This window comes from Lygodium microphyllum, chromosome 8, assembly GCF_053477565.2.
Source record: "Lygodium microphyllum isolate KBCC chromosome 8, Lygodium_microphyllum_v1.1.10, whole genome shotgun sequence".
Classification (NCBI taxonomy): Eukaryota; Viridiplantae; Streptophyta; class Polypodiopsida; order Schizaeales; family Lygodiaceae; genus Lygodium; species Lygodium microphyllum.
Window position 1 is genome coordinate 22021448 of NC_141142.1, and position 27688 is coordinate 22049135.

The 27688-nt window shown below is 41.8% G+C and overlaps 1 protein-coding gene across 2 annotated transcripts; it reads right to left on the reverse strand.

Annotated features, from left to right (window-relative positions):
• Positions 1–1985: 1985 nt before the first annotated feature.
• On the reverse strand, positions 1986–26763 carry LOC148032048 (putative pumilio homolog 8, chloroplastic). 2 transcript variants are annotated; one of them, XM_087682666.1, is made up of 5 exons: positions 23810–26763; positions 23525–23687; positions 23216–23379; positions 2711–2942; positions 1986–2553 (listed from the first exon to the last, which is right to left on the reverse strand). In XM_087682666.1, the coding sequence occupies exons 1-5, from the start codon at positions 25354–25356 to the stop codon at positions 2446–2448; spliced, it is 2214 nt and encodes a 737-aa protein (XP_087538792.1). In that variant the 5' UTR covers positions 25357–26763; the 3' UTR covers positions 1986–2445. The 2 variants fall into 2 exon arrangements, with proteins under 2 accessions (XP_087538792.1, XP_087538791.1); XM_087682665.1 differs by having other exon boundaries at positions 2684–2942.
• Positions 26764–27688: the final 925 nt, after the last annotated feature.

Here is a 27688-nt window from a genome sequence, read left to right on the forward strand (position 1 = left end):
GGCAAACATAGGTTTGGTTCCATCAAAAGTGCCCAAGCTCATCAACCACGAAGCAATTCAATGGACCAAAATATGCTCCTGCATTAGAAAAACTCAAATCTGCACATGAATTTGATTTGGGAATTGAAGAGGAAAGCATGTCATAATGATCTACAAATGAAGAATTGCCCAATTGAATATCGCTGAAATGTTGAACACATCATTACCGATTGATCTAGTCAATTCCTGCTTAGCACAGTTGCCAAAACAAAATCCAAAATGTCTGTTATGCCTAAATTTGCTACAAGATTGCGCAAGGAAACGAGAGCTGGAAGGACATCTGCGATGAAAGAACTCTCGACTGGATGCCTGAGCCTGAAGTGAAGCAGAGATGGAGCTTAAGCGAGGAAGAAGCCCAATGGGCGAATGAAATGATTGCAAGTAGGAAAGAAGAGTGGCCAACGTCCTTCATCATCAAGGACTTGAGACCCATTGAATGCCTCATAAAAAAGGTGGCAAAGCATATCAAGCAAATGCCGAGCTAAAGTTTTTATCAAGGACGATGGTAGGCATATCTTCAATGTGTAACTATTGAAAATTTGAATATCCTTGCACCAAGACAAGGACCTGGAAGACAACCAGGAGTGTGTGGGCACATACCCCTTCAAGAAGGCTTAACCTTGTCTTATGGAAAGCCCTGATCAACAAGTTCCCAACTAGAGAGAGACTTGGCAAATCTAGGAATGTTGTGTGTGTTGTGTCTAAAGACACCTATAGTCCACCAAACACCTATTCTTGGACAGTAATGAGGTGCAAAAGATTGTGGGAAGAGCTGCAGAAAAGGGTCGAGAATGCTGGTTTTCATGCAGGTGTCCTGGCCAGGACACTACTTTTGATGAAGGCAATAATGTGAATGAAGGATCTCTGCAAATCTGGAATGTAATGCTGCAGCCATCAGAGACATGGTGGCATAGGAATAAAAGTATTTTGGAAATGTTCCTTTTGGAAACCCCTAGACATAGCAGTGGTCAAATCTGACATTGCCACTGCCTTTAAAGATTCATGTATATATAGAGCAGTCCAATAAGCTCTAAGGAAAGTTAGCCAATCATGTTTTAATATTCTTTATATTAAAACATGATTGAATTATTGTTTTAAAAATAAGAGACTACTGTCACAACCCTATTTCAACCAGGGAATAAATATAATTCACTCGTTCAATAAAAGACTGCAAGGTGTTACATGCTTCCACAGAAATTTGAATAATATACTCTACCAAACAAGCAAACAAAAGACGTGTGCAATAAGCATTGCAGCACTTCCCCACCAATTTGAATAATACACTCTGCAGTCAGATACAACTCCACAAGGGATGAAACAGAAACGATAACTGAACACCAAGATAAGTGCTAGTATCACGGCATTACTACTAGCTCTAGTGAGGTGTCACATGCAGTGTAAGCATCATTGTTGATATAAACTTGGTCCAGATTTATAAGGGAACAGTCAAGAGAGGCTCGCAGCCTTGGCATGAACTGCTAGTGATAGATCAACTGGTAGTAGAATAGGAACTGATGAAATGTCATTATATGCTGTTCAATGTAGAGTAGTACATGAAAACACTGCTGCCTTCAGACAATAGAAGCGCAGGCATTATTGCACATACAATTGCTTTACGACCATAAGACCATCAACAAGACATACTACATCAAAAGCATTCAGTGTCTTTATCCCACTCCAATATTTTTGAAAAAAAATAAAAGGCAAAAGAATAGGTGATGCTGCTCTACCAAACATGTTCAGCCTACCTTTGACAAAGCAAGAGAAAATGCCTGAAATACAAGCAATAAAAGAAAAGACTACACGTGTACATGTCTGAAACTACAAAGAATCCTCAAGCTTTAATTGGATGACAGCACCATTTCTTAAATGGAACAGAAAATAAAAGCATAAATTCAGTATGAAACAACTTTAACTGATCTTAATAACACAAAATGTTACCTCCATTTCTTTATGAAAACCAAAACTTTTCAGAGGAACAACAGCCACAGCTGATTACATGGTATTCTATAGTCAAGGATACAAAGATTAGGATGTCCAGGAGAACTTTAACAGTTCAGTCTGCAGCTTCAATTTCTAATTTTACTCCCCATGCAATAATCGGGGGTGACATTTTTTACCCTCCCACCTGTAGGACCTTTGTCCCCTTCATGTATGTGAAAGCTAACGACTCTTATCAGTACAGCAAAATTACAGATTTGCGTACAACATGTTGACAGCTACATGCCTGCAAATTTCAGAGGCAGTTTCTCTTCCTTACCTTTACATACTCAAAAAAGTCTGTACTGAAGTTTACAAGAATTAACTTAACTTATTGTGAACCAGAAGCACCCATACTAAGCTCTAATGGGTTTGTTCCCCACTTCTATTGTCAATCAGTAACAGCCTTGCCAAACTACACTCATTTTACTTTTTAAACTGAGTTCGAGATAGTATTCGCTTCCCGTAAGGGCTACTACGAAGCAGAGGTACATGTGGACGAATAGCATCCACCAGGTTTAAATGAAGGAGTCCCTGCAGATAAAGCTTGTCAGTCTTAATGCCATATGATATACATATTTCAAGAATCATCCAAAAATAAATGCTAACTTCTGAATGTTGTCTTTGAAAGTAGAACAAAAAGATAATAAGATGAGGCAAAGACCTTGGTGACTTGAAGAGCAGACTGTACCACGTAATTAGCAAACGGGTCCTGTAGCAACTGCACTAGGACAGAACTTGCTATAAGCTCTTTTACAATCATCTCCTTGTTTTCCTCTGTTGCGACCTTTAGACACCTCTCCACCACGTTACTGCTGAACTTTTGCATCGCAAGGTGAGGGTAACTACCTTCGAGCCTTGACATCACCTCTGCTGCTGCCCAAGGAAGCCCAAGTTCAAGAATGTATTGGACAACATAATTCCTGCAAAAAAATCATCCCACCACTTGTAAATGACATAAGAATTAAGCTAAGCTTACACACACACACACACTCTCTCTCTCTCTGTCTCTCTCTCTCTCTCTCTCTCTCTCTCTTTTTTCGTAAAAACTCTCTCTCTCTCTCTCTCTCTCAGATAATTGTATTAAGAAGTAAATATTTACAATAGACCATCAAGTCAGCATAGAGCTAACAGACATAAACTCACTCTCACTGGAAATATTTACATGAGGCCTGCAGGCTCTCAGAACAACCTATTACATGAACAGCACTAATAAAACAGAAGGAACAGCTGGAGTAGAGCAAACAATCACCAGCCAGGGAGCAACAATATCCGGAAGAACCAGGTCATCTGACATCATGGAAGAGATTTGCCATAACAGTAATCCACACACACGGGCCACATGCCCATGGATGCCTGATGCTGATTCAAAAATAAAGGCATTGTGAATATGCCATATATGTCATAGGGCTGCCCATCTAAGGAAATGGAATAGGCAGGAACAATCTGAATGCAAAGAAGGCATAGAGGACATATTTCCCATAATCCACTAACGAACTGGTATGCGGTGCTAAGTTACCGAGGACCACACTTGGGAAATGAAATTCCAGATCTGTCGGGCAACAGAGCAAGAGACAAAGAGGTGAAGCAATGTCTCATTACATGTAGTGCAGAAAACACAACCTGCAAAGATCTTTCAGGCACAGAGCACTTCTCCCGTTGGAAGACCCCCAATGAGCAGCCTCCACATGAACACTTTACCCTGATACGGAACCTTAGACTTCCAAAGCTGGATAAATCTTTCCCACCACTTCTTTTTGCTATCCCTAAGATGCCATAACTTATTAACTTTCCCCGTGACCCATCTCTTAGCTTCCACTATCTGATGATATATCTGATTGGCTGACCTTTTCTCAAAATCATCAAGAAGCACAAACATCCAATCACGCCATGGATCCAATGGCTGTAACGCAAGCAAAGGAGAGAACCTCTAAAGACTATCATGTATGGACGACCAATTGTCACTATATCTACGAGGCACCCTAAAGTACTGACAAATACGCCTAAAAGAATAAAGATGGGGCCCCCCAAGAATAACACCATCACGGACTGACTTCAACTCCAACCTAGCCATCCAATTAAACTTGTCTTGTTGCAAATCTTTTTGTGGCCAATCCAATAACCTTGAGAAAGCCAGTACTTCTCCTTGCAATGAATTTTCCTCCTTACGAATATCCGAAGGACGCCAAATTGCAAAACGAAGCATCTCGTGCTAGGAAGCAATCAAATGAGAAAGGAGAAGACTGGGAGACCTTAATAGGCCTCATAGAATTAAGTGCGTGCCACCAGGAAGCATGAATAACCGTGTTACCATGAGAGATGCCAATCTTTTCAATAAAGAATTTAGCAATATCTGACCAAGGATGACACTAAATACATAGACTCTACAAAAGGATAGCCTCAAAGCGGCCATATGCAAATTAACATCCAACAAAGCTGCATTCCCCATCCTTTTCAAAGTAGTTACATGCTGCCAAGAGATCCATACCTGACCCAAACGATTGCCTTTCTTTTTCCATAGCATAAATCTGATAGGCCGGACCAAATCCAAAAGGGACTTCTTAGTCCAAGGAAGCAATGGCAAAAAGAACGAAATCATACTGATCATTATGCATTGAGCCACTTTTAGTCTGACATGTAGAGGACAACTCTGAGATTTCCAATACATGAACCTGTCATGAATTCGGGAGGTCATCCAATCCAACAAGGCACACGGAGCAACCTCCACACCAATAGGATATCCCAAGTGTTTGGTTATATTGCCCCATGGGATCACAATTCCATTCCAGCCCAAGGCTTGCAGAACATTCTCTGTACAGGAGAGAAGGGTAGATTTCTGAGTATTAATGTGAAGACCCGATACCAAAGCAAAAAGATTCCAAGCCACCATTGCCCAATTAACATTAGTGTGATCCACCTTAAGGAACATAAAAGAATCATCTGCCAAAGATTGACCCACAAGTTGGTCACCGTAGGAAAGAGTCAAGCCAACTATCTCACCTTGAGCTACCAACTTATCCAATAATGAGAGCATCAAGTGAGTTACCAAAGCAAACATCAACCGGCTAAGAGGACAACCTTGCCCAAGAGACCGAGAGAAGGCAATTTCCTCCGTAATCCCCCCATTAAGAGCAATATGAGCCACAACACCCTAACTGATGGTCTCAACTAGAGAAATCATACGGGGCCCAAAACCCATTGTAGACATTAATTGCCGCAAAAATGACCAACTAACATGATCAAATGCCTTCTCAATATTCAGCTAAAGCATAACAACCTGTTGGCTAGAAGCTTTGGCATAATCAATTCCCAGTTGGACCTTTAATGTTATTGACATTAAAGGTCAGAACAAACACACACACGCACACGCTCTCTCACACACACACACTCTCTCTCTCTCTCTCTCTCTCTCTCTCTCTCTCTCTCTCTCTCTCTCTACCACCAATTTGACCAAAGCTGCTTCAAAATCTTTCTTTTGTGAATTTGCAAGCACCAAGAACCTTGAGAAGGGACATTAGTAGGTATGCACAATATTAGACAACAAACCCTTACAGAATTCTTCAAGGTCATGACACTACCAACAAACATCAGACACCAGTACCAGCTCCACATAACGCAAGAGCCTTCCCAATCACTATACATAGAGCTACAGAGCTATACAAAGCTCAAAGTCTCCTTCCCAAGCCAAGTGGCACCCACAAGTTTATCAAAGGATCCAAGCTATGATCCCTTGCCACAATCCAACATTCTTGAGGGGATTCACTTCATAAAGCTCTATCATAGCATAATCTTGTGATGAATCTTGTAGATGGTAGAATATCAAAAGCACTCATATATACTTGATGACATCATTACACAAGTCTATGTTATGCTAGTTTTGTTTTTAATTTTCTATATCCATGATGAGTGTTGCCCAAATGAGAAATTACCTTAATGTTCTAATTAAACTTCACCAAGATTTTTAATTGAAAATTGACTTTAGTTCCAATACCCCTAGCTCTTGGCATGGTAACCATTGCACCAACAGTAAAAGATTTTACATCGGGCATGCAATGGATAGGTGTATAGGCTATGGTACAAGAGTACTATAAAAGGAACAAGGTGCAATATGAAGCCTTTCATTAAATTGCACCTTAAAATTGAGTTACATTAAAAGTTTCGCCCAAAAAGTAGCTCACTTACATCACTATAATTTACAATGCAACCCCTTTGCTTAAGTTTGTTCCAATGAGCAACTCACTTATGATTAATGGCCCAAGAATTAATCAGTGCTTAATCAAATTGCAAGTTTAATTAAGGAACAATTAGTTACTCATTTAGAATCTTGATCTTAGCTGTTTGGAGTCTCGAAGAGAGCAATTTTTCTCTCTTTGTTGCAAAAATTGCAAGGTTAAGCCATGGGACATGAGTTTACAACATGTATGGAGTAAATGTAACAACCAATCTTCTCCTCTTAGTATACAGAATCCATTGAACAGCTTTGTAACTCCATTTATAACAAGATATGCTAGCATTTTTTAATCTAAATTTCATCAAAATAGATTATTACAGCACAAGGACTAAGATTCGCTCGTCTCTTTCAATGCCTCAAGTTTTGTGTACTTTCTAGACAACTTTATTGCAAAAAACGTGAACTTTTTCGAGTTTCATCTTGAGAAATCCCTCTATTTATGAGAGAACACTAAGGGATTGCATGGAAAGTATGCATGATAATGCTCAAGGAAAATGCTACATGAATCTGAATTCTAGTATTGGCTCTCATTTTGAGCAGCCCAAGTTTGGAAATAGCGATTTTTCTCTTCTTTGTTGCAAAAATTGCAAGGTTAAGCCATGTAACATGAGTTAACATCTATGGAGTAAGGGTAACAACCAATCTTCTCCTCTTGGCTAGAAAATCCATTGCCAGCTTTGTAACTCAATTTATAGCAAGATATGCAACTATTTTTTATCTAAATTTCAGCAAAATATGTTATTACAGCACAAGGATTAAGATCCTATCTTCTTTTTCAATATCTCAAGCTTTGTGTTCTTTTTAGACAACTTCGTTACAAAGAAAGTGAATTTTTTCAGTTTCATCCTGAGAAATCCCTCTCTTTATAAGAGAACACTGTGGGACTGCATAGAAAATATGCTCAACAATTCTCAAGGAAAATGTTATATGAAATTGGATTCAAGTACTAGCTACCATTTTGGGGTTAGACAAGTTGGAGTGTTCAAATGCATTTTTAAACATTCTGCAATTGGTTGGAAGCCAACATTGAAAGTGACAAGATCATTGTGCATCCGTATATCATATGTGCCGTGAGAAATTGCTGAAATACAACCATTTGTAACATTTTGAGCATATAGGAGTAATCTAAAGAAATAGCAAGAAGTGTCACGTGTGGTGCAAGAGCACTCTAGATCCAATTGTATGTAGATTTATCTTGTTGAATTGACTATTATGCTAAATGGAATATTTGCTAAAATGTGGTCTATTGCCCTTTGGGTTTTTTAGGACCAGTTTCAATGAGACATACATGGATTTATTGTACTAATTATTCCAGTCCCATACATCATTTTGGCCTCTTGTAAACACAAGGTAACTATGAAGTACATTTCACTAGATATTTCACTGAAGTGTAAAACCATAGTTGTTAACATACATTTCATACTTCCATACGTGTACAAGTATGAAAGTAAGATTGAAGCATGACTCAAACCCCTGAGCTGCATTACATATTGCCCTAATTTTTAAATTAAAAATTAAAAATTAAAAGAATTCTAACTTGAAACTTGCCACGAATTCTAAGCCTTTCAACAAATCTTACAATTTATAAAACAAGCATAACAAACATTGAAATGTAACAAGGGCTATGCTATGATACCAAAGTTCTTTTTTTGTCAAGGGATTTTCCCCCCCCTAAAAAAGAGTTGGTATGAAATGCCCCTTTCATACTCTTCTTTCCATATGTTTTCAAACGTTTGATACGTTGTTTTATACAAGTATGAATCCAACTAACCATGACACAATACAATTTTTAAATGAAAATTTGTGACCTTTCTTAGTTTGATAGGATATCGCGCTAATTATTGAGATGATTTAAGGATACAAAACAACCCTCGCCCCAATAGATGCGTTGTCAAGAAAATGATAAGTTCGAAAAAGTTTCGTGTTTCAACTTCAAGAATCTTATACACTGATGCCTTGTGCCTATGCTTGGTCTCGAATATGTTTGAATGTGCACACGTGCATGCATGCATGCACCCAAAAAATGGCCCAACCGGATCTGGAGTTGTTCATAGTCATTTTTTGCTCCAGTTACACAAAGAGAGAAGGGAAGAGACAGACAAAAAGAACATAATGAGAGAAGGAACAAATCTGCACTAAATTGAGAAAGAAAGAAAGAATACAAGGCTGCTATAGACAACCCCTGAACAAAAAGTTTAACAGATTCACACTAAATTCAGAAGGAAAGCTGAATACAAAGCTGCTACAGACAGCCCCTGCACACTACACATCTGTGTTGGTTAGGTTGTGGAATGTGGCAGAGGAAGACTGAAATGGCAGCCCATGATGAGAACGGAGAATTTATCTCGATCAGATAGACTAGGCTGAATTGTGGCACATATAGAATTCTTTATTTCCCTTTCTGCTTGTTCCAAGAAGTTACTTTTAGTCCATGTCAGTTTCTTCATAAAACTTCTTGGATATTCTCTCAAGGTGTCGAACTATGTACCCCAAAACAGCATTTCGGCAAGTCCGAAACGGACCGGCCATTTCAGACCGGGACGGAAACGAGAGCACGCTGTTTCGGGATCCTGCGGCCTGGCCCCGTTTCGCGTGGTTATCCAGTGCCGAATTTCACTCGTGATTCTCCTTCCCCGCTTCGTCTCGCTCGCGTAGCTCTCGAGTCTCACCTCGGCCCTCCTCCTCCTCGGACCTGCAGCAGCCACCTGCCGCCTCCTCTTCCTCTTCCTTCTCCTTCTTCTTCCTCTTCCTCTAAGCTCTTCTTCTTCTCCTTCTCCTTCAGACTTCTCCTTCTTCTTCTTCTTTCTTCTTCTTCTTCTCCTTCTTCTTCTTCTTCCTCCTCCTCCTTCTTCTTTTTCTTCTCCTCCTTTAATCCATTACCTAGGTCCTGACTCCTGAAGGCTAATCATATCATGGCGCCGACCCATATTGGAGGCATGTCACTCCAATCAAGGGATACGAGGCCTCCACCGGATCAAAGAAGTGGCGGTGCAACTATTGTGGATTGGAGAAATCAAAGAGTGTAACGTGCATGAAAGACCACTTGGCTTGCGTTCCCAAAAAAGACATCGGGCCTTGCGCAAATGTGCCGGCAGAAGTAACAGTAAGTCTCCATCTTTGGCACCGAAAGCGTATGGATATTGAGCTAGAAGAGGATGAATCAACACCACATGGGGTTAATGAAGCACAAGTGGGGCAAAGAGACGCTAGTGGGCCTAGTGGTGCTAGCCAAATTGGAGGTGCTAGTGGCCCATCAAAAAGAAGTGCATCCATATCCGTATCGGGTCCAAGTGCAAAAAGGACCCCGTTGCCATCTTCTAGTGGTGGTGGGCAAAAAGGCTCCTTGCATGGTGCAAGTGTCCGTGCAGGACTTCAGAGGCATGCAATTATAGAGGCAACTAGGGAACTCACACGCTTATTTATTCAGTGTGCTATCCCTTTCAATGTGGCCACTACACATCAATGGAAGAAGACAATCAGGACAGTAAGCCTCATAGGGTGTGAGTGGGAAGGTCCATCCGCAGATGCATTACTCACACAGGAGCTTCAAAAGGATAAAGCATCAATAGAGGCTTAATTGGAGCCCTTGAAGGAGACATGGGTGAAATATAGATACACAATATTATGCAATGGATGGTCAGATATGCGCCGAAGGAATGTTTACAATGTTTTGGTGTCTTCATGTAAAGGCACCATGTTCATTAAGGCCATCGATGCCTCTTTTTTATCAATCATAGCATGCACTCTATGACACCATGGAACACCTAATAGTACATTGCAACCCTCCAATGACATAATGTGGAAATCCTTACTATCCACATATGACTAAAAATGAACACGGAGCTTTCTAATGATAACGATGACTAGCTAGTTGTACATGTCTAACACAAGCCAAACTAGCCTCACCTATGGGACCCATCTCATCATCTCCGATGCATAACTTGGCTACCAATTCTAGAGAAATGAAGTTGGCACAAGCACATGCATTAAAGAAACTAAAAAATGTTGATCCCCCACTTTGCCCCATGCATGACATAGCTCCGAAGAATCTATATTCGGTTGCTCAACAACAAGATCAACTATACCAATCCAACTCCAGTTTTATGTTTCTTGCATTGCTGAGTCTTATTGTCATACATATGGTTTTTAGACTTGCATTCTTACGTGGTGTACCTTCTTGTTTACAAACATAGCATTTGCTTGCATCATACAATGCCTTTCCTTCAAGAGATTTCTTAACACTATCAAATGGCCTTCGCCTTGTCTGCCTTTTTGAAAGAATGACTTAAGGCTGATTTTCAGATTATTGGCTCATTTTGGGGATTTAAACTTCCTGCTTTAAAATTCAGTCTTGCTGCCCTTATTTTCAGCATTGTCTTTGGAGGGATTTTTATTGCCCCTAAATCCTGTGACATGGCCTTTCATTAATGCACAAGCTATGTTTGCATTTTCAATCAATTGCGCCATGCTGGTCACTTTTGTCTTAGTACAATGTCATGGATTTCTTTGGGTAGACCACAACAGTAAGCCTCTATTTGCTCAACCATCGTGACCTCACGAAAAGAGTTGACTGATAACAAAGCTGCCCAAAGTTTGTTATATACTCCAAATCAGTACAATGAACTACATCCAATTTGTGCCAAGTTGTTGTCACATCCACTTCAACAATGCTTGTGAGCCATTGGGAAGTGAAAACCTATTTAAAATGCGCACCCAAGTTTTTCGTACCATTTCTTTCATCAAAAAGACTGTCCACCATTGAATTGCATTCCCTTTTAAGAAAGTAGCTGCCTTGCATACTTTTGAATGCTCAAAAGAATTGCCCCAAGAGTAGGCTGCATCAAATTGTTAAATGAATGTCAAAGCCTTCAATCTATTGTGCATACCATTAAAGGTTTTAAATTTGCCTGCCTTCTTGCACTCTTTAACTTTACCGAAAGGTGTCAATTTATCATACACTAATGGCTGCAAAAATGGCTCAACATCTTTGAGGCGACCATGGAGAATCTCATCGTTGGAATTGCTAGTAACAAGAGTCAGCATGGAGGAGCGAGCCCTACAAGCACCCTCCTATGACCATTGCCTCGCTAATGCTCTACTTTTCCCATGATCCTTTACCACTACTATAATGGCTCCCAAACATCTTATCTACCTGAACTCCGGAGTGATCTAAGGGTCTTTGGCTTTCTCCCATGCATTCCTCATCTTAGTGAGGAAGTGGTTGTCATTTAGAAAGGAGACATTCAATAGTATAACTTTGAAGGAGATCATCATTGGCGAGTGGTCAATGGCCACGATCTCATCAAAACCACAGCACTTAATGCCTCCACCCAACCACCATGCTCCTTGGGTGGCATAGATTTTGTCCAACCTACTACCTTGCCAAGTGGGGCCGATATGTTTGTTATGCCAGGTGAACTTGAGCTTGTCGTCAATGGATGCTAACACCACCAAGTCCTCCATTTTGCATGAGGTAAGTTGTAACTAAGGACTAGTTGGTTCCCTTTTATCAGCCACCATTGTGACAATTCCATGTGATCAATCACCTTCTCTACAAGCATAGTTTGACAATTCCATATGATCAATCACCTTCTCTACAAGCATAGTTTTTTCATACAGCAATCATACGCCATACACAAATGAGTATGAAAGTATGCTTGGAGTATGATTCAATCCCTAGTATCTAGCATTTCATTACTCCAATAAGTTTAGATTCTAAAAAGTAGTTACTACCAATAAGGCATTCGATGATCAATAGATAACATTTATTTGCCAAAGAAAAGTTAGACTATGATTTCTAGTCATTTGATTCAAGATACAATTAAAGCACCGATGGTAGGTGGCTGCCATACAATGTTATCTACAAGCAAGTGACAGCTTTTTGATAAAATTGTTAAGCCTCGACCCAAAAAAGGCTGGTCAAGTCTGAAATAACATATCATACTCTAGATTTCATACGTTTTTCATACATCTACATCAGCAATCATAGATGTGAGATAAAAACTGTCTGCGGGTCATAATCTAGTCACCATCGATGATTGCATTCCTCCTCTGTATATGGGATTTGATAAGTTTCCACCACTTTGCCCTAGTTGCTGAATTATTAGCTGCAAAAACAAAACATATTAGGAAAGTTTCACTTATTCTAGCATTCACACCTATACAATGACCATCACCAACAAAAACGTTAGTCGAAGGTTGAAAATCATCCCTAACCAGCAACATGGTCCCTCCCTTACCTCTAGAGGCAACATCAAAAAAAGTCATGTACATGTAATATGGACTGACTTGCAAGACTCCTCATCCATCTTTATCTCCTACAATGTCAAAATTTGCAACTTGTGCTTTTTGATGAGGCCATAGGTTGCTTGCGGAGATCTAACATAAAACCGCACACGTTCCACGGACAAAGATTACCCTTGGGCAATAGGGCCATCCTCTTAATGCATTGGAACCTGTTAATCCAACATCTCATGGCCATCAATTGGGGCATAGAAATTTTGATCCACCAAGGGGATATGGGTGAGCTTCTTAAGAGAATATTTTCGATTATCCTTCTTGTCATTTTCTAGGTTGCCTACAGACCTAGGAGAAATGTTCTCTTTATTAGAATATGCCGCTGCCTCTTTAGTATGTTGAGGCACCACTTTGAAGATGGATGGTACAAATTCATTCTTAGGGTCCTTAGAGCTTTGCTTCATTGAAGATACGCCCATAGCAATTGAATCTTTCTTGGATGTGTCATCCGTAGAAAAAGGATCCACCTTTTGTTTATCATTGCCTTCTTTGGTTTGCTCCTTTGACTTCTCTAAGACTGCAGCTCTTACATCCAAGTCAAACTTATTGAAACAATCACGAGCGACATGACCACTAGCCCTACCATGGTAGCATGCATCAAGGAAGGAGGAAAATCCAATGCTAAGGAGCACTTCCATTCCTTAGGGGTCATGTGGGTAGCTGACTTGTTTGCCCAGATCATTGAGATAGTCTTGCTCTGCCCTTCGCAACCTCTCTCTAACCTTCTCTCTCTCTCTCTCTCACTCTCTCTCTCTCTCTCTCTCTCTCTCTCTCTCTCTCTCTCTCTCTCTCTCACGCCTCTCAGCTATTCTACTCTCCATAGGGTGGTCTAGAAAGGGGGGATTATCATACAGCACCCTCAAGATGTCCTCTCTGTTTCCCTTTCCCGCATCCTCTAAATTTCTTGTCATCCTTCCCACAGGATCACTTGAAAGTGAAAGGGTGAAATTCCATTTTTGTCATCAAGCACATATTTGGGGTTTGGGACATAAGCTTTAAGAAGGCTAACATGAATTACATTGTGAACCTTAAGATGTGGTGGGATTGCAACCTCTACGCAGTTCTTTCTAGACATTTCATGTTCTTGTAAGGACCACAATATCTTGGGCTTAGTTTCTTAAATTTTCTTATTGATAGGAAACTTTTCTAAAGTCAAACTGTTAAGAAAACCATATCTCCTCCTTGAATACACACTTTGATCTCTTTGGATCTACATAGGGCCTGCTGGCAATCTTAAGTGACTTTGATGTCATGATAGATTGTCTAGAATGTAGAGGTAAATAGAGTGTCCCTCTCATTCACTGTCCTCTTTAGCAACCATGAAGTTTGAAGGTCTCCTTCATAAAGAGTCCAGCAATGTTTAAAGCGTTCAATAGGAATATTAAAGTTATGTTTAATCATAGTCATATACTTCAATTTGGTCCATAGTTTGTGGTTAGCATCCATATTTTTGAGCCCACTATCTATCCATCGGGCAACTCTCTCTCTCTCTCTCTCTCTCTCTCTCTCTCTCTCTCTCTCTCTCTCCTTTGGTACTTGTTACTCTCTACCTCATCATTGCAACTAGCATGTGAAAGGGCTTTCTTTTTTTCTAAGCCATCTTCATCGCAAGTCTGAGTTCTTCATTGTTTTCATCTTTTTCCTCTTTCAGTATTCTCATCTTTTGTTCACATAATCCTTCTTCCACTATCATTTTGACATCCTTGCTTATGGACTACTGCATTTCTATCATATACAAGCAAAGGCTTGCCAAAATTTGCATTTTGAATCTTGTAGGTGTCACAAGGACGTGAAATTTTATTGCTTTGCTTAGCATTTAATTAAAAGTCAATCAAATGTGCTAATGTGACTTGCACATATGAGATGCAAGTCAATTATTTCACAATGTGGGACATAGGAACCCGGGATATCAATTGGTACCAAAGGCAAAAGTTGTAATAAGTGCATGGCAAGTACTAGGTGGTACCTATTGTTCCAATAGCTAAAATTCAAAAATTTTCAGAGAGATTCAAGAGGCCAACCAGCCAATATCAAATTTGGGGCTAAATTTGTCTTTAAAAGAGCAGGGTAAAGACCAATCTCCGAGTAAACCAAGGGGAAAATTGATTTGGAGGCTTGCTAGTTAGTTTTGACAACAAGAGGCACTTGGAATAGCAAAGGAGATCAGAGAATCTCAATTGGACTACTTCCATTTGCAATATAAGATAAAGAAATACTGCAAGAGGCACCAATTTTGGGGCTAACAAGGTGTCTAATGTCCAAGATTAAAGTAATAAAGTGTGTATTTTTAATTTATGTGAATTTTATGCTAGTTGTAATTAGTTTTTAATTAGATTATTTACCACCCTCTCCAAGAAGGAAGGCTAGTTTCAAGGTTCCATGGCTAAGATACCATCAATATCCTCAAATTGGTGGACCTAAGAGACTTGATTGAAGGTCAGAAACTTTACTCTAGTACTGAAATTGTATTCAACTGAGCATTACAACAAGAATGCCTTCAAATAGTGAGATGGAATCAAGCAAGTATAATGTCTCTCAATCTGAAAATTCACACAAGTATTGAGAAAAATGTAATGCTTGATCAGGATAAGGCATGGAGCATGGACAACAAGCTGAGAATAAGGAAATTGGACAAGAGGTGGGTCCTAGGTGTAACCAGCCTTCCTTCTTGGAATGGGTGGTGATAACCTGATTTAAGAGTTAATTACAGCAATAAATAAAAGCACATAAAATGAAATACACACTTTACTATAACATTCTTGGACAGTAGACTCCTTGTTGGCCCCAAAACTGGCACCCCTTGCAATATTTCTTTAGCTTTCATTCAATTGGAAGGAGTACAACTTGAGATTCTTCAATCTCCTCCTGCTAACCAATTACTCTTGCTGTCATAAATAACCAGCAAGCCTTTTAGGTCATTTGCCTCTTGATTCACCCAGGAGTTCTTCTCCAATTTGACCCTTGGCTGGCCAAATGCTGCCCCAAATCAATTCAGGATGGGCTGGCTCCTAAAATCCCCTGATAATCTTCAATTATCAGCTGCTGATTTCAGTCCCTTGAGCCTTCAATCTCTGGCACGGATCCCAAGGTGGCTGCTAAACCCTAATTTCTTATGTTAATTAGGATTTACTGCAGAAATTACAGATTAGCCCACCAAAAATGGCTGAGATCTCCTCCGAATGGCTAAGAATTGCTAAGAATGGCTGAGCATAGGCTGAAGGAGATGAGAGAATGCTGTAGAGAGAGAAAATTCTGAGATTTGTCGTGAAGAACTAATCAAAATCAACTGCTGCCCTGCTGTACCAGCCCCAAACGGATGCACCAACAACAATAGGAGCATCAGAGACTGTGATCTCGAGGAGAAAGTGCATTAGCAGCAATTGCCAACTTCCCAAGGTCAAGAATATGCAATCTCCGTCACCAAAATGGTCTCCAATGGCTGGGAAATGGCCCCAAAAGCTAGCAGCAACAGTCCAACACCTCCTTCCAACAGCTCCAAAATGAAAAAACGAGATTTCCCTTTCCCTTCAGCCCTATTTAGCCTTTCCCCCACTTTCGTGGAAAAGTTTTGCCAAGTGGCAGCTTTCTTAATCCATTTTCAGCAATTTGCCATTTGCAACCCAAAGTGGTCCCATGCATTAATTGACCCTTGGACAAGCATTAATCCATTAATTAATGCCTAGTACCTAGTGTCACCACTGACACTTAATGGCCAATTGATGGTCCTAGGGGCAAACTGACACCAAAATTCACCTAGAATCTAACAAGTGTAACTTGTTACAACTTTTGCCTTTGACACCCATCTTTTTCACAGGGTCCTTCGGCCTTCAATTGTGAAAAAGTAGCTTGCACCTCACATGTGCATCTTTTAATCACACATTTGATTAATCGTTTAATCAAATGTCAATTAAACATAAGCAAAGCATCAAATTTTCACGTCCTCGTGACACTAGGTCTCTTAAAGCTAATGACCAACAAGAGAAAGAGAAATTTGATAACCAGTGTAAATATCAGCTGAGGACAACAACTGAAATGTTTATGCAATTGGCAAATGATCCTCAGTTTATGCGCTTTTTGAACCCTTAGAGAAGGCAATAAAGGCAAGAAGAGAAAATCTTCTTCAAGAGCTTTTGGATAGTAAGATGCATGGAAGGAAGAGCACATACAATAGCATGATGTTCCAAATGTGGATAGTAAGCATAAGCAAATGATGCCAATGGAGCAATTGATGCATATGCAAGGCCAACTTGGAAATGCCAATCCAATGCTTTTTGGACAGCAAGGTATGCATGCAATGATGGAGCAATCATGATACTGTGGTGGTAGCACTAGTTTCCGTAATATGGTGGGTCAGGAACCAATATGACACAACTCCTTATCATATGCAACAAACAATGTGTGGTGTGTAAGGCCCAATGGATCCTAGTATGACTGGTAATATACACAACCCCATGTATGGTAATGTTGGCATGATGATAGGGCACAAAGTAACAAGTTTGACGATGCACATATGCAACCCAATCTATTTGGACTCATGGTATTAATGTTAGTCATGCAAATGCTCTGTATGGTATTAGTCATGAGAATACTAGTAATGTATGCAATGTATAGAAAAATATACCTTGATATGGCTGGTAGCATGCGAATTCCCATGCACAATCACATTGCAATGGCCCAAAGTATGTTTTAAAAAAATGTTTCTTAATGCATCTAGTGCTACTAGCATATTAGGTACACATGAGAGGCTAGTCAACTGGGTGCAACGTTGCATTAGATAAGTTGAAATTGCAACAATGTGAAAGTATAAAGCATCATAATGCTTAAGGGAAAGAGGGGCCTATAACCTAGCGGAGATTTCGAGGCAATTAAAGTTAGAGATAAAGTTTCCACATACTTCTTGGTGATGCTTAAACATTGTTTCACCAATAGATGCAAAGTGGATGGAAGAGGCTAACTTGATAGGCCATCCTTAATTATTGCAACTTTACCGTGATGCCTTTCAATTAGAGCCAACTTTCGAGCTCAATCAGATTCAGCAAAGTAGGGGTTTGAAGCATTGCCTGATGCTAGAAGAGGTAGCACTTCCACTCCACCAATTGTGGACAGCTCCCATATGTAGTGGATCTCGGATATATTCAGCATGCATCCAAGGTATTGTGCTGACAGTATGTCTATTTGTTAGCAGTCATGTTTGTCATGCCTTGTCATCTCCTGCCTATAAGCCTCAGTCTAAGTCAGACGAGGACTTTAGGAGCTCTGACTTGTCTATCACTTGTTTTGACGGAGGAGGTAGCTCATTCTAGAGCACTCAGTTTATTGCATTTCAGTGCATTTTCTCCTCCAGTCCAGATTTTATGTGCATTTCCCGATGCAGAAACTCAGCTTGCCTCACCTACCGGACATTGTCTACCCTTTCCGAGATTTTTCTGAGCATTCCTGGCATTTTTACCAGCATTAAATGCTGGTCGGACATATTTATGGCCTCAAATTTCAGGTCGGCCAGTTTTTGGGTTTTTTTGACTATTTATAGCCATTTCCCACTTGGCAATCACTTGTATTATCATCTTCCCTCCTCCTTTGGCAAGTGCACACTCCGACTCCGTCATCTTCCTCCGTCTTCGGTGCTGCCGTCATCATCAGCCTGATCTAGTGCCCTCACTGACACTTCGGGCTGCGTGCAGGGACTGATCAGTCCACAATTTAGTATTCAGCATTCATTACAGTCAGTGCAGATTTTCTTCCTTCATTTTCTGCTTTCTCTCTCTCTCTCCCTCTGTGTTCGTGTTTCTTCTTTCGTTGCGCACTCTCACATGGTATCAGAGCCTAACTGAGAGTACGGAGAACCTAATCGATTGGAGAGACACCACACCCCTCTTCTGCTGCTGCCGCCTCATCCCCAACAGCTCAGGCGGCCCTTCCAAGAGGTCACAATCCTTGCGTTTGCTGCAGGCGCCTTCTCCAATGGCTACCACGTCATCAACCACCTCTTACTGCTTGCGTTTTCAGCCAGTTCTTTGCTGATTCAGAGGATGAGGTCTCTATTCCTTCCTCTGAGAGACGGAGAGACTTTCGTCAGTTCTTTGTTGATTCAGAGGATGAGGATGTCTTATCACCAGTTCTTTGCTGATTCAGAGGATGAGGTCTCTATTCCTTCCTCTGAGAGACAGAGAGACTTTCGTGCTAGTTCACGCAACGACCGGAGGTCACCTAGCCCATTTGATCGAGATCCCTCTATTCCCCGTTCTCTCCATGTTTCACAGAAGGCTCATTCTGCTGGCCTTCATATGCCCTCCATGGCACCCTCTATACAGGTGCCCGTACTCCCTTCTTTGCCCAAAGAAGACCGGCTTGATGATTCCAACTACTCGCTTTGGTCATGTAAGGTGGAGTGTATCCTTGATACCTTTGATCTTTGGGAGTTTGTTACCCACCCTATTTCCCGTCCCGTGGAGGATCCCACCATTGGATCATCGATGGATCGTGCGGCCTTATGGGATCGGCTCAACTCACGAGCTCGATCTTCCCTCTTTATGAGCTTACAGGATTCTGTCCTAGTGCATGTACGCAAGTTGCGGACAGCAGCGGAAGTGTGGACAAAGCTTGCTTCTTTGTACCATCAGAAGACTTTTGCCTCAACAAGTTGGAGGACATGAGGGATGAGCTTGCATCCCTTGATAGGATGATCTCTTCCGAGGATATAGCCATGATTCTTTTGACTCAGCTACCATCTTCCCGTTTTGATGTCTTCTACACCAGCCTTCTTACATCGAGGACCCGTGAGAAGCTTCTATGGGAGGAGCTTGCCCCGCTTGTTTTGGAGCATCATGAGCGCACCAAAGAGGTAGCCAGTGGATCCACCTCCATCAAAGCTTTTGTTGCAAGTTCGAGAGGGGGGATACAAAAGAAAGGAAAGTCACAGGCTAAAAGATAGGAGAGTTTTTCAGGTTCTGACTCCGACTCGGAGAAGCCTAAATGCCCATACTGTGGGAAGGGGACACATCCAGAGAAGAAATGTTGGAAGAAGTACCCTCACCTTCATCCAGGAGCGAAGGATGGAGCTAAAACATCTGAGCCTTCTACCTCTACTCCAGCGGTTACCCATGAGTCAGTGTTCCTTCATATTGTTGACTTGGAGGAGCCTTCTTCAGTGGTTGCCTCATCTTCTGAGAGGCCTTGGCTGGTTGATAGTGGAGCTTCTAGTCATATGACTCCCCGAGGTGATTTGTTACAGGATCTATGCCCTTCTGAGGGTTCAGTCACTGTTGGTGACATTGTTTCGGTGCCTATTTGTGGTGTTGGCACTTTGCCTTTATTTCCCGACCGCGCGTCGAGCTCCCTTTCCCAGTCTCTTTATGTTCCTGACTTGGGCTTTCCACTCCTCTCAGTCTATGGCCTTACTAGGCTTGGTACCCGGGTTGTCTTCATCGAGCAGGCCGTTTGTATTGAGGATTCTTCTACAGGGGCTGTTATTGCAACAGGTTGGCAGGAGCGCGGGCTTTATCGGCTCATTCCCCTTCTCTTATGCAGGGACCTCCGAGGCAGTTGTCTATTGCTACACCTGTTTCCACTTGTGCACCCTCTTTTCCACAGGTTCCTTCCCATCCCCCACCCTCTCCTCCGATGGTTCCCTCGTACCTCCCATCCCTTTCAGAGGGGGACGATCTTGGTGATGCGGCTGTGGATTTCCTGGCCCCTACTATTTTAGAGGGGGCTTCCCAGGATCGCGAGGAGTTTCTTCATCGGCAATCTTCATCGACGGACTTCATCGACCTTGGCATTCCTCTTGTCACCCCAGGATCCGTTTCTCCCTTGGCCTTCCGCCACATCCAGGATCTGAGAGGGGGTGTTAGCAATCATGTTTGTCATGCCTTGTCATCTCCTGCCTGTGAGCCTCAGTCTGAGTCAGACAAGGACTTTAGGAGCTCTGACTTGTCTATCACTTGTTTTGACGGAGGAGGTAGCTCATTCTAGAGCACTCAGTCTATTGCATTTCAGTGCATTTTCTCCTCCAGTGCAGATTTTATGTGCATTTCCCGGGGCAGTTTCTGCATTCCTCAGCCTGCCTCACCTGCCGGACATTGTCCACCCTTTGTGGGATTTTTCTAAGCATTCCTGGCATTTTTACCAGCATTAAATGCTGGTCAGACATATTTATGGCCTCAAATTTCAGGTCGGCCAGTTTTTGGGTTTTTTTGGCTATTTATAGCCATTTCCCACTTAGTAGTCAGCTGTATTATCATCTTTCCTCCTCCTTTGGCAGATGCACACTCTGACTCCGTCATCTTCCTCCGTCATCTTCCTTCGTCTTCGGTGCTGTCGTCATCATCAGCCTGATCTGGTGCCCTCACTGAGGCTTCGGGCTGCGTGCAGGGACTGATCAGTCCACAGTTTTGTATTCAGCATTCATTACAGTCAGTGCAGATTTTCTTTCTTCATTTCTGCTCTCTCTCTCTCTCTCTCCCTCTGTGTTCGTGTTTCTTCTTCCGTTGCGCACTCTCACACTATCATGGGGTCACTACTCAGTGTACTAGTCACTATAAATAGGGCTTGACTTCCAAAAGCTGAAATTGAGCAATTTCAAGGAGATTCAAGAGACCAACCAACCAATATCAAAGTTGGGGCTGAATTTGTCTTTTAAGGAGCAAGATGAAGGCCAATCCCCAACCAAACCAAGGGACAAATTGGTTTGGAGGCTCGCTAGTCAATTTTGACATCAAGAGGTACTTGGAATAGTGGAGAAGATCAAAGGATCTTAATTATACTCCTTGCATTTGCAATATAAGATAAACAAATAGTACAAGGGAAGCCAATTTTGTGGCCAACAAGGTGTCCAATGTCCAAGATTGAAGTAGGAAAGTGTGCTTTTTCAGTTTACGTGAATTTTATGCTTACTATAATTAGCGCTTAATTAGATTATTTACCACCTTCTCCGAGAAGAAAGACTGGTTTCAATAAGCATTGTGTTTTCATTTCATAAATGTGGATACTAATCACTACAATTTTGGATATTAAAAAGCCAATGTTGCATACTCCAAGTGTCATAAAGAGCTGAAATACAATTCCTCCACCACACGTGCTAATTGACAACTTGTAAATACATGTATGAAGATTGTATATGGGATATGTACAGAACTTGTGGTTTGGGTTTAAGATAGATCGTGTGGTTGCAATATGATATCCTCTTGATTGCGTTTTACTTGTGCCCTTGCTACATGTGTTTTCATAATCTAGACTTACATGTATGCATTTTTTAGGAGTAAGGCCTTTGCCATATTGATGTTGAGCCTTACACTTGATCACTATGTTGTTCATCCTTCTTCGAAGACATTTCATGACCAATGGAGATATTTCATGCCCAATGAGGAGCGTTGAGAGCATTCTACGAGAGAGAACATTCAAACCAACTTACACTTCATTAGTGAAGAGTTGATATATGCTTTTCTATCAAGGTTGAGGCCCTTTAGATCTTCTTAACACTATCGCATCAAGTCTAAGGACTAGCCATTGACAAAAGCTATACATTATTTTACATTTTCCAAAAGTATAAGCTTTGATTGTCACTAAAGTGTTGTCAACAAGGGAGCTTGGAAAAATACTTTCATAGCTAGTGCCTTCACAAATCAAGTATGGCTCTAAAGAAATAAGACCACTATTGGATCTATGGTAGGAGGATGCACCTCACTAGAGATTGATATCGTATTTAAAGGCCAAAGTGATAGTGGATTTAAAAAGCCGCAATTGTGAAAGCAAAGACTTCTTCATAAGTGAGTGACCAATCTTACCTACCTAGTTCCAAACACTTGAAGAGACTTTCTTGTTCGTCCAATTTACGACTGATCAAGGTCTCATGAATAAATGGAACACTTATATGCCTTCAATTCCTACGAATAACCCATAAAGACAGTCTTCATTGCTTTCGAATCAACCTTTTTTCATTTCTCATTAGGTACATGGACATATGCAATGTTGACAAATACTTTCAAGTGTCTAATGTCAGGCTTATATCCATAAAGCTACTCACATGGAGTCTTCTTATGTATACTAACTGTAGATGTTTGATTCATGTTACGTAAACAACAGTTTGTGATGGTTGAGAGAGCAACTTATGGCCTCACTAGAAACACTCTAATACAATACTAGATCAATGCTTTTGATTGGCTCCTCCTAGGTGGACTTGTTCTTTTGTACAAGTATCAAACACTACAACTTGATATGCAATTTGTGAGCCTAGCTTTTCTTGTGTGTTCATTATGCAATGACCTTGGGCATGACTTTGCTTCTTTGATAATGTGCAGCTGCCAACCATTGCACAAGGTTGAAGATTAGTGGATGGTCTTCTTAGAGTTGCAAAACTTTAAGCTCATTCTTGGACTTTGATGAGCTACCACACATGGAAAGCAAGATATACTTTTATAGCAATAAGCTGTGTGTGTCAATAAATATGCTATCACACTTTTCTATGTACTCAATTCATTAAGCTTCTTAAGCCCCACTCTCAAATGACAAGTTTTACCAATATGTGTCAAGCAAGTACAATCTAAGCTTTGCTTGTGTTTTAAGGTATGCTTCAGACACACATGAAAGCCATCATATTGTGAGCTCTTGACAAAACCTACGATTAAACCAAATGTTTTAACCTAAATGCTAGCAGAGGGTATGTCACTTTACCCAAATGGATCTTGAGAAAGTACAAGGGCATTTGCAGCAATTTCAGCAACCAGATATTGCCTCTGCATCCCAGATGAAAAATCCACACACCGCTGCAGGACACAGCACCCATGTCGATGTGAAGCAATCTCCACACAATGTGCTGCTGCTGCATCAAATATGAACTGTCCAAAACCAACCACATCTGTTAACAATAACACAATCCTTTTAATGTCTCTTTAGTATTGATACTCGATTTTGCTGCATTTGCACAGGAATATTGAATACTGAATCAGCTTCACCATCTTGCAGACACATTAGGTTTCATACCTGGCTGTCATCATTGCTGAGGCGTTGTAAGCATCTCTGTACCACATGATTTCCATTCAAATCTTTTATTAAAGTGACAACCCCTCTCTTCAATGCTGAAATGACCATAGATATCTGTTCAGGAGTGTGCAATGTTTCTATCAGCTTTTGAACAGCTCTTGTTCTGCCAAGTCAAAGGAAAAGCAACAATATTTCAACGTGTTCATTGCAGATTCAAATAACACATACTTTCCCGATGGAAATTTTATTAGACTTCAAGTAAAAAGATGATTCACAATATCATACCCATGCATATTCAAGGCAATGGAGATGAGATCATCATCCTTGGTCACAGTCTCCAAAATGCTCATACAGTGGGATTCATTGCACACCTCCAGAAGCTTCTGCACAAGGTAGTTACCAAAAGGATCTGTCATAAGTTCAACTATATGGTCTTTGATCTCCAAGAAAATCTTCTCTATATCTTCAGCCTTTCCTTCATCAAACTTTCTCTGCAAGAAGCGGCAGCCATGCTGATCTTTAGCCACACTATATATACGACCCTCTATTTCATCTAAAGATGTAAATTTCATTAGCTGGTTCAAAGGGTGTTCATCTGAACTGAGGATCCCTGGGAGGCCTGGTTCCTCAAAAAAGGCTTCACCGTCAGTAAGATCATGCCCAACTGGAAAAATGCCAGCATCTTTCCTCCTCCTCTGACCACTGAAGTCCACCAAGTCTTCTCCAGCTCCATCGATTTGCAGCTTCTGGCAGGAAAGAAACCTATTTGAAGATATTTTGCCAACTCTTTCATCTTGGCAGAACCCTGATAAGGTCTCCACCACAGAAAAGGGAGCTGTGTAATCTCCCCCATGGCCCCCAAGATGTAAGAAGGGACAGGAATTACCTCGAGTGCATTGACCCTGCAAATAGAACCTGCAGCAAGTGTTTTTAGCTGTCGAACCTCTCTGAGGTATGGTAGCACCCTGATGCTGCCCTGAAACTGTGATCCCTGGAAGCTGACTGAAATGTTTTGGTGCTCCAAGAGGATGATGAGTCTGCAGGCCCGAATATAATGCAGACTGCAAATGCTGCAACCTTTGTCTGTCCTCCATAACTTGCCGAGCAAGCTCTAGCTTTGGCTGCTGCATATAAGCCAAGAGCCGATTGTCTAGATACTCCTGCGATGCAGCTCCATAAACTCCTGATCCAGGAGCAGACTGGACAGATGATGCAATCGGAAACGTTGTTGCCTGAGGTAAAGTACGATAATCAACCAGAGGTTTTTGTGCCTGGAAGCACCGCCAATCTAAGGTGGGTGTCTGCTGAGAAGAATACCAAGCAAGCCCTTGGCGCCGCCTCATCAATGCCGTTTCATCAACTGCAGGAGGAAAAGGCAAGCCGCCCATACGAATGATCTCATTGCTAATCGGAGAAGGTTTCAGTGCTGGTGGTGCTTGAGAGGGGATTGCAAGCATGTGAGTTTCATCCGCATATGCATTTCCATTATTGAGCACCGGTTGTAAAGAATCAGACGCACTTTGAAGGTGCAAGTTGGCAAGTGTTGCACGCAATATCGATTCATCGGTGTACGAAGCATGGTGTGTCATACAAGACTGAGGGATTCTGGCACGCACACGGGGGGCCTGATGCAGGTTGGGCACACAGGAATCGGAGAAACTAGAAGGCAGCTCTTTCTTCTGCGAGGCGGAGTCATAAAAACGAGAAGAATCAAGAAAGCCGGCTGGATGCAACCCTTGCAAAGGCTGTTGGTAGGCATCCATGTCTGGAGGCGCAGAAGTTGCCCGGGGGATTTCTCCAAGCAGCCTTTCAATTTCTTCGTCTGTTTCCATGCCGAAGCCAAAGAGGTGGCACAACAAGACAGTCAGTGAGCTGCTAGGAGGACAGGTCTATGATCCTAATATGGAGGGGAGAAGGTGCATTGCCTACTAGAAGAACCGATATCGCGCACAAGCCCGGAAAAAGAATCTTCTTAATCGTGTGAAGGAGGACTTACGCGCAGAGGAGGAAAAAAAAACAGAGACTCCTTCCGATGAGCACGGGGCACTAGACGAGTAGCTTCCTAAAGAATAGGAATGATCTCCGGCTTCCTCCCAAGGAACACAAACCTACTTCCAGATGGTTAGCTTTTATCTCTCGGTGGAGGTGCTATACATGAAACCTTGCGGTGCTAGAAATGAGAAGAAAGTTAAGGAGAGGCAATGTGATGTACATTACACAGAAAGAGGGAAGAAGGAGAAAAGCTGCCGCTTGCGGGAGTGCTTGTTGGCCGCCATGGCGCAAAATAAGCTTTCCTTTTGCCTCCGGATTCAGCTGGTGATGATTCTCCGATCGCCGCGCCGAGGAATATCAAGCCAACCGTGGGTCTAAGCCGGTGATATCGGTGATATCTTTGGCCGCTATCGCAGAAAACGTTTGCAAAGGCGGAGGCAAATGGTGATGGCAACAATGATCGATGCTGGCATGGAATGATATTTAGGCATACGCTAAAAAAGACTAGACATCTCTCTTTTTAATCATCATCGCTTTGAAAAAAAAAACGATCGGACAAGCCCAGGCTGCCCAGCCTTCTTTCGATCGACTCTCTACAGGAGGAAAAGGAAAAAACACTCCAGCACTCTGATCGCCTGCCTCTCTCTCTCTCTCTCTCTCTCTCTCTCTCTCTCTCTCTCTCTCTCTCTCTCTCTCTCTCTCTCTCTCTCTCTCTACGGCTTTCAAATCATCGATCAAGAGGTATAGGTGCCGCCCTTCCTTTTACACAGGCTTTCACAGCTACAAATGATCCAACATCATCGTGTCATATATGGCTCTTAGCTCTGAGCTTGTGCAGTCGCCGTCATGGACAGCTTCCCGTCCTGCGCATCAAGCCTTCGATACAGATCCTTTCGTTTCTGTACCACTGATGCAGCTCTGAGTCGCGCGCGCGCGCTCTCTACCTATCGCTCTGTCACTTGCTCTTCTTTCTCTTGGTCTGCGTTCTATACGCCACGGACCTTTTCAGAGCCCTCCACCTTCTGTCTGCGCTTCGAAAGGTTCAAGGCTCTATGCCACCTGTAGCAGATGCTTGTGCTGCCATTAAAACGCCGAAAGAGATGGCGATCGGCAGGAGGGAAAGGGACAAGTGCCCTAGGTTGGCGAGGCCTTCCGCCTCCCTTCGACTCTCGAGAGAAGAAAAGAGAGAGGGGGGAGAGAGAGAGAGAGGAGCGTGTGTTTTTTTCTGCAGTGAAATAAAGATTCGTCTTCTTCTTGCCTCCTTGTGTTTGGTTCTTTTACTTCGGTTGCGCGTTTATTCCTCTCTCTTCGAGGATCGCTGGATTAAATTAATCCATTTTATTGAACTGGAAATTTTGACAATATTAAATTAATCCATTTTATTGAGCTGGGAAATCTGGTGCTATGAAATTTGCATGCTTGCTCGGTAAACTACTATGTATATCTCTATATATATTATATCTCTATATATATATATTTGCACGCTTATGTATGCCGGCCTAACAATACGGACCACGGGAAGTAAAAACGCATTTTCTCTTGAGGCAGCATGCGGTCTTTGCTAATTCCATCGGGCGTTCCGGGCTTCTTCACACAAGTTTGCCTTAATGCGGCACTGAACTTACAGTCACATTCGACCTGCGTGCGATTGTTGTCGCACAGTCTTTAAATCACATTTAATGTCTTGACTTGCACTCTCGCTTATGAACTATCGGTTGATTGCATCGTGCCATGCTTTTTTTAATGTTGTGACCATCCCCCATGAAACACTATTGTGCAGATCGTCATGGCCTAATGTTTGAACTTTGAAGCCCACAAGTGACAACACCCTTCAAGCGGGGTTTTAGGGGCAATTAGTCTTTTACACATAAATTGTGTGAGGTTTCCTTTGCATACCAGTGGGCAATTGTTAATTGTCTTCGCACTCCAAACTAGGCCCAATTTCTATAACTATTCTTCCTTTGGTTTACGCTAAAGTGATTAATTGTGGCCCGCACGAAAACCCCCTTACCCAAGAAAGACCCTCCTAGAGAAAGGTACAAAATAGATTACCCTTGAAATGAAGACTTAAAAACTTAGAAAAATAGTTCCGTGCTCGTCAATTTGCTTTGAGAAGAAAAGGGGACTACCAAAAGTTGGGGAACCCTCCAAATTGGAGGCTTGCACATTTTT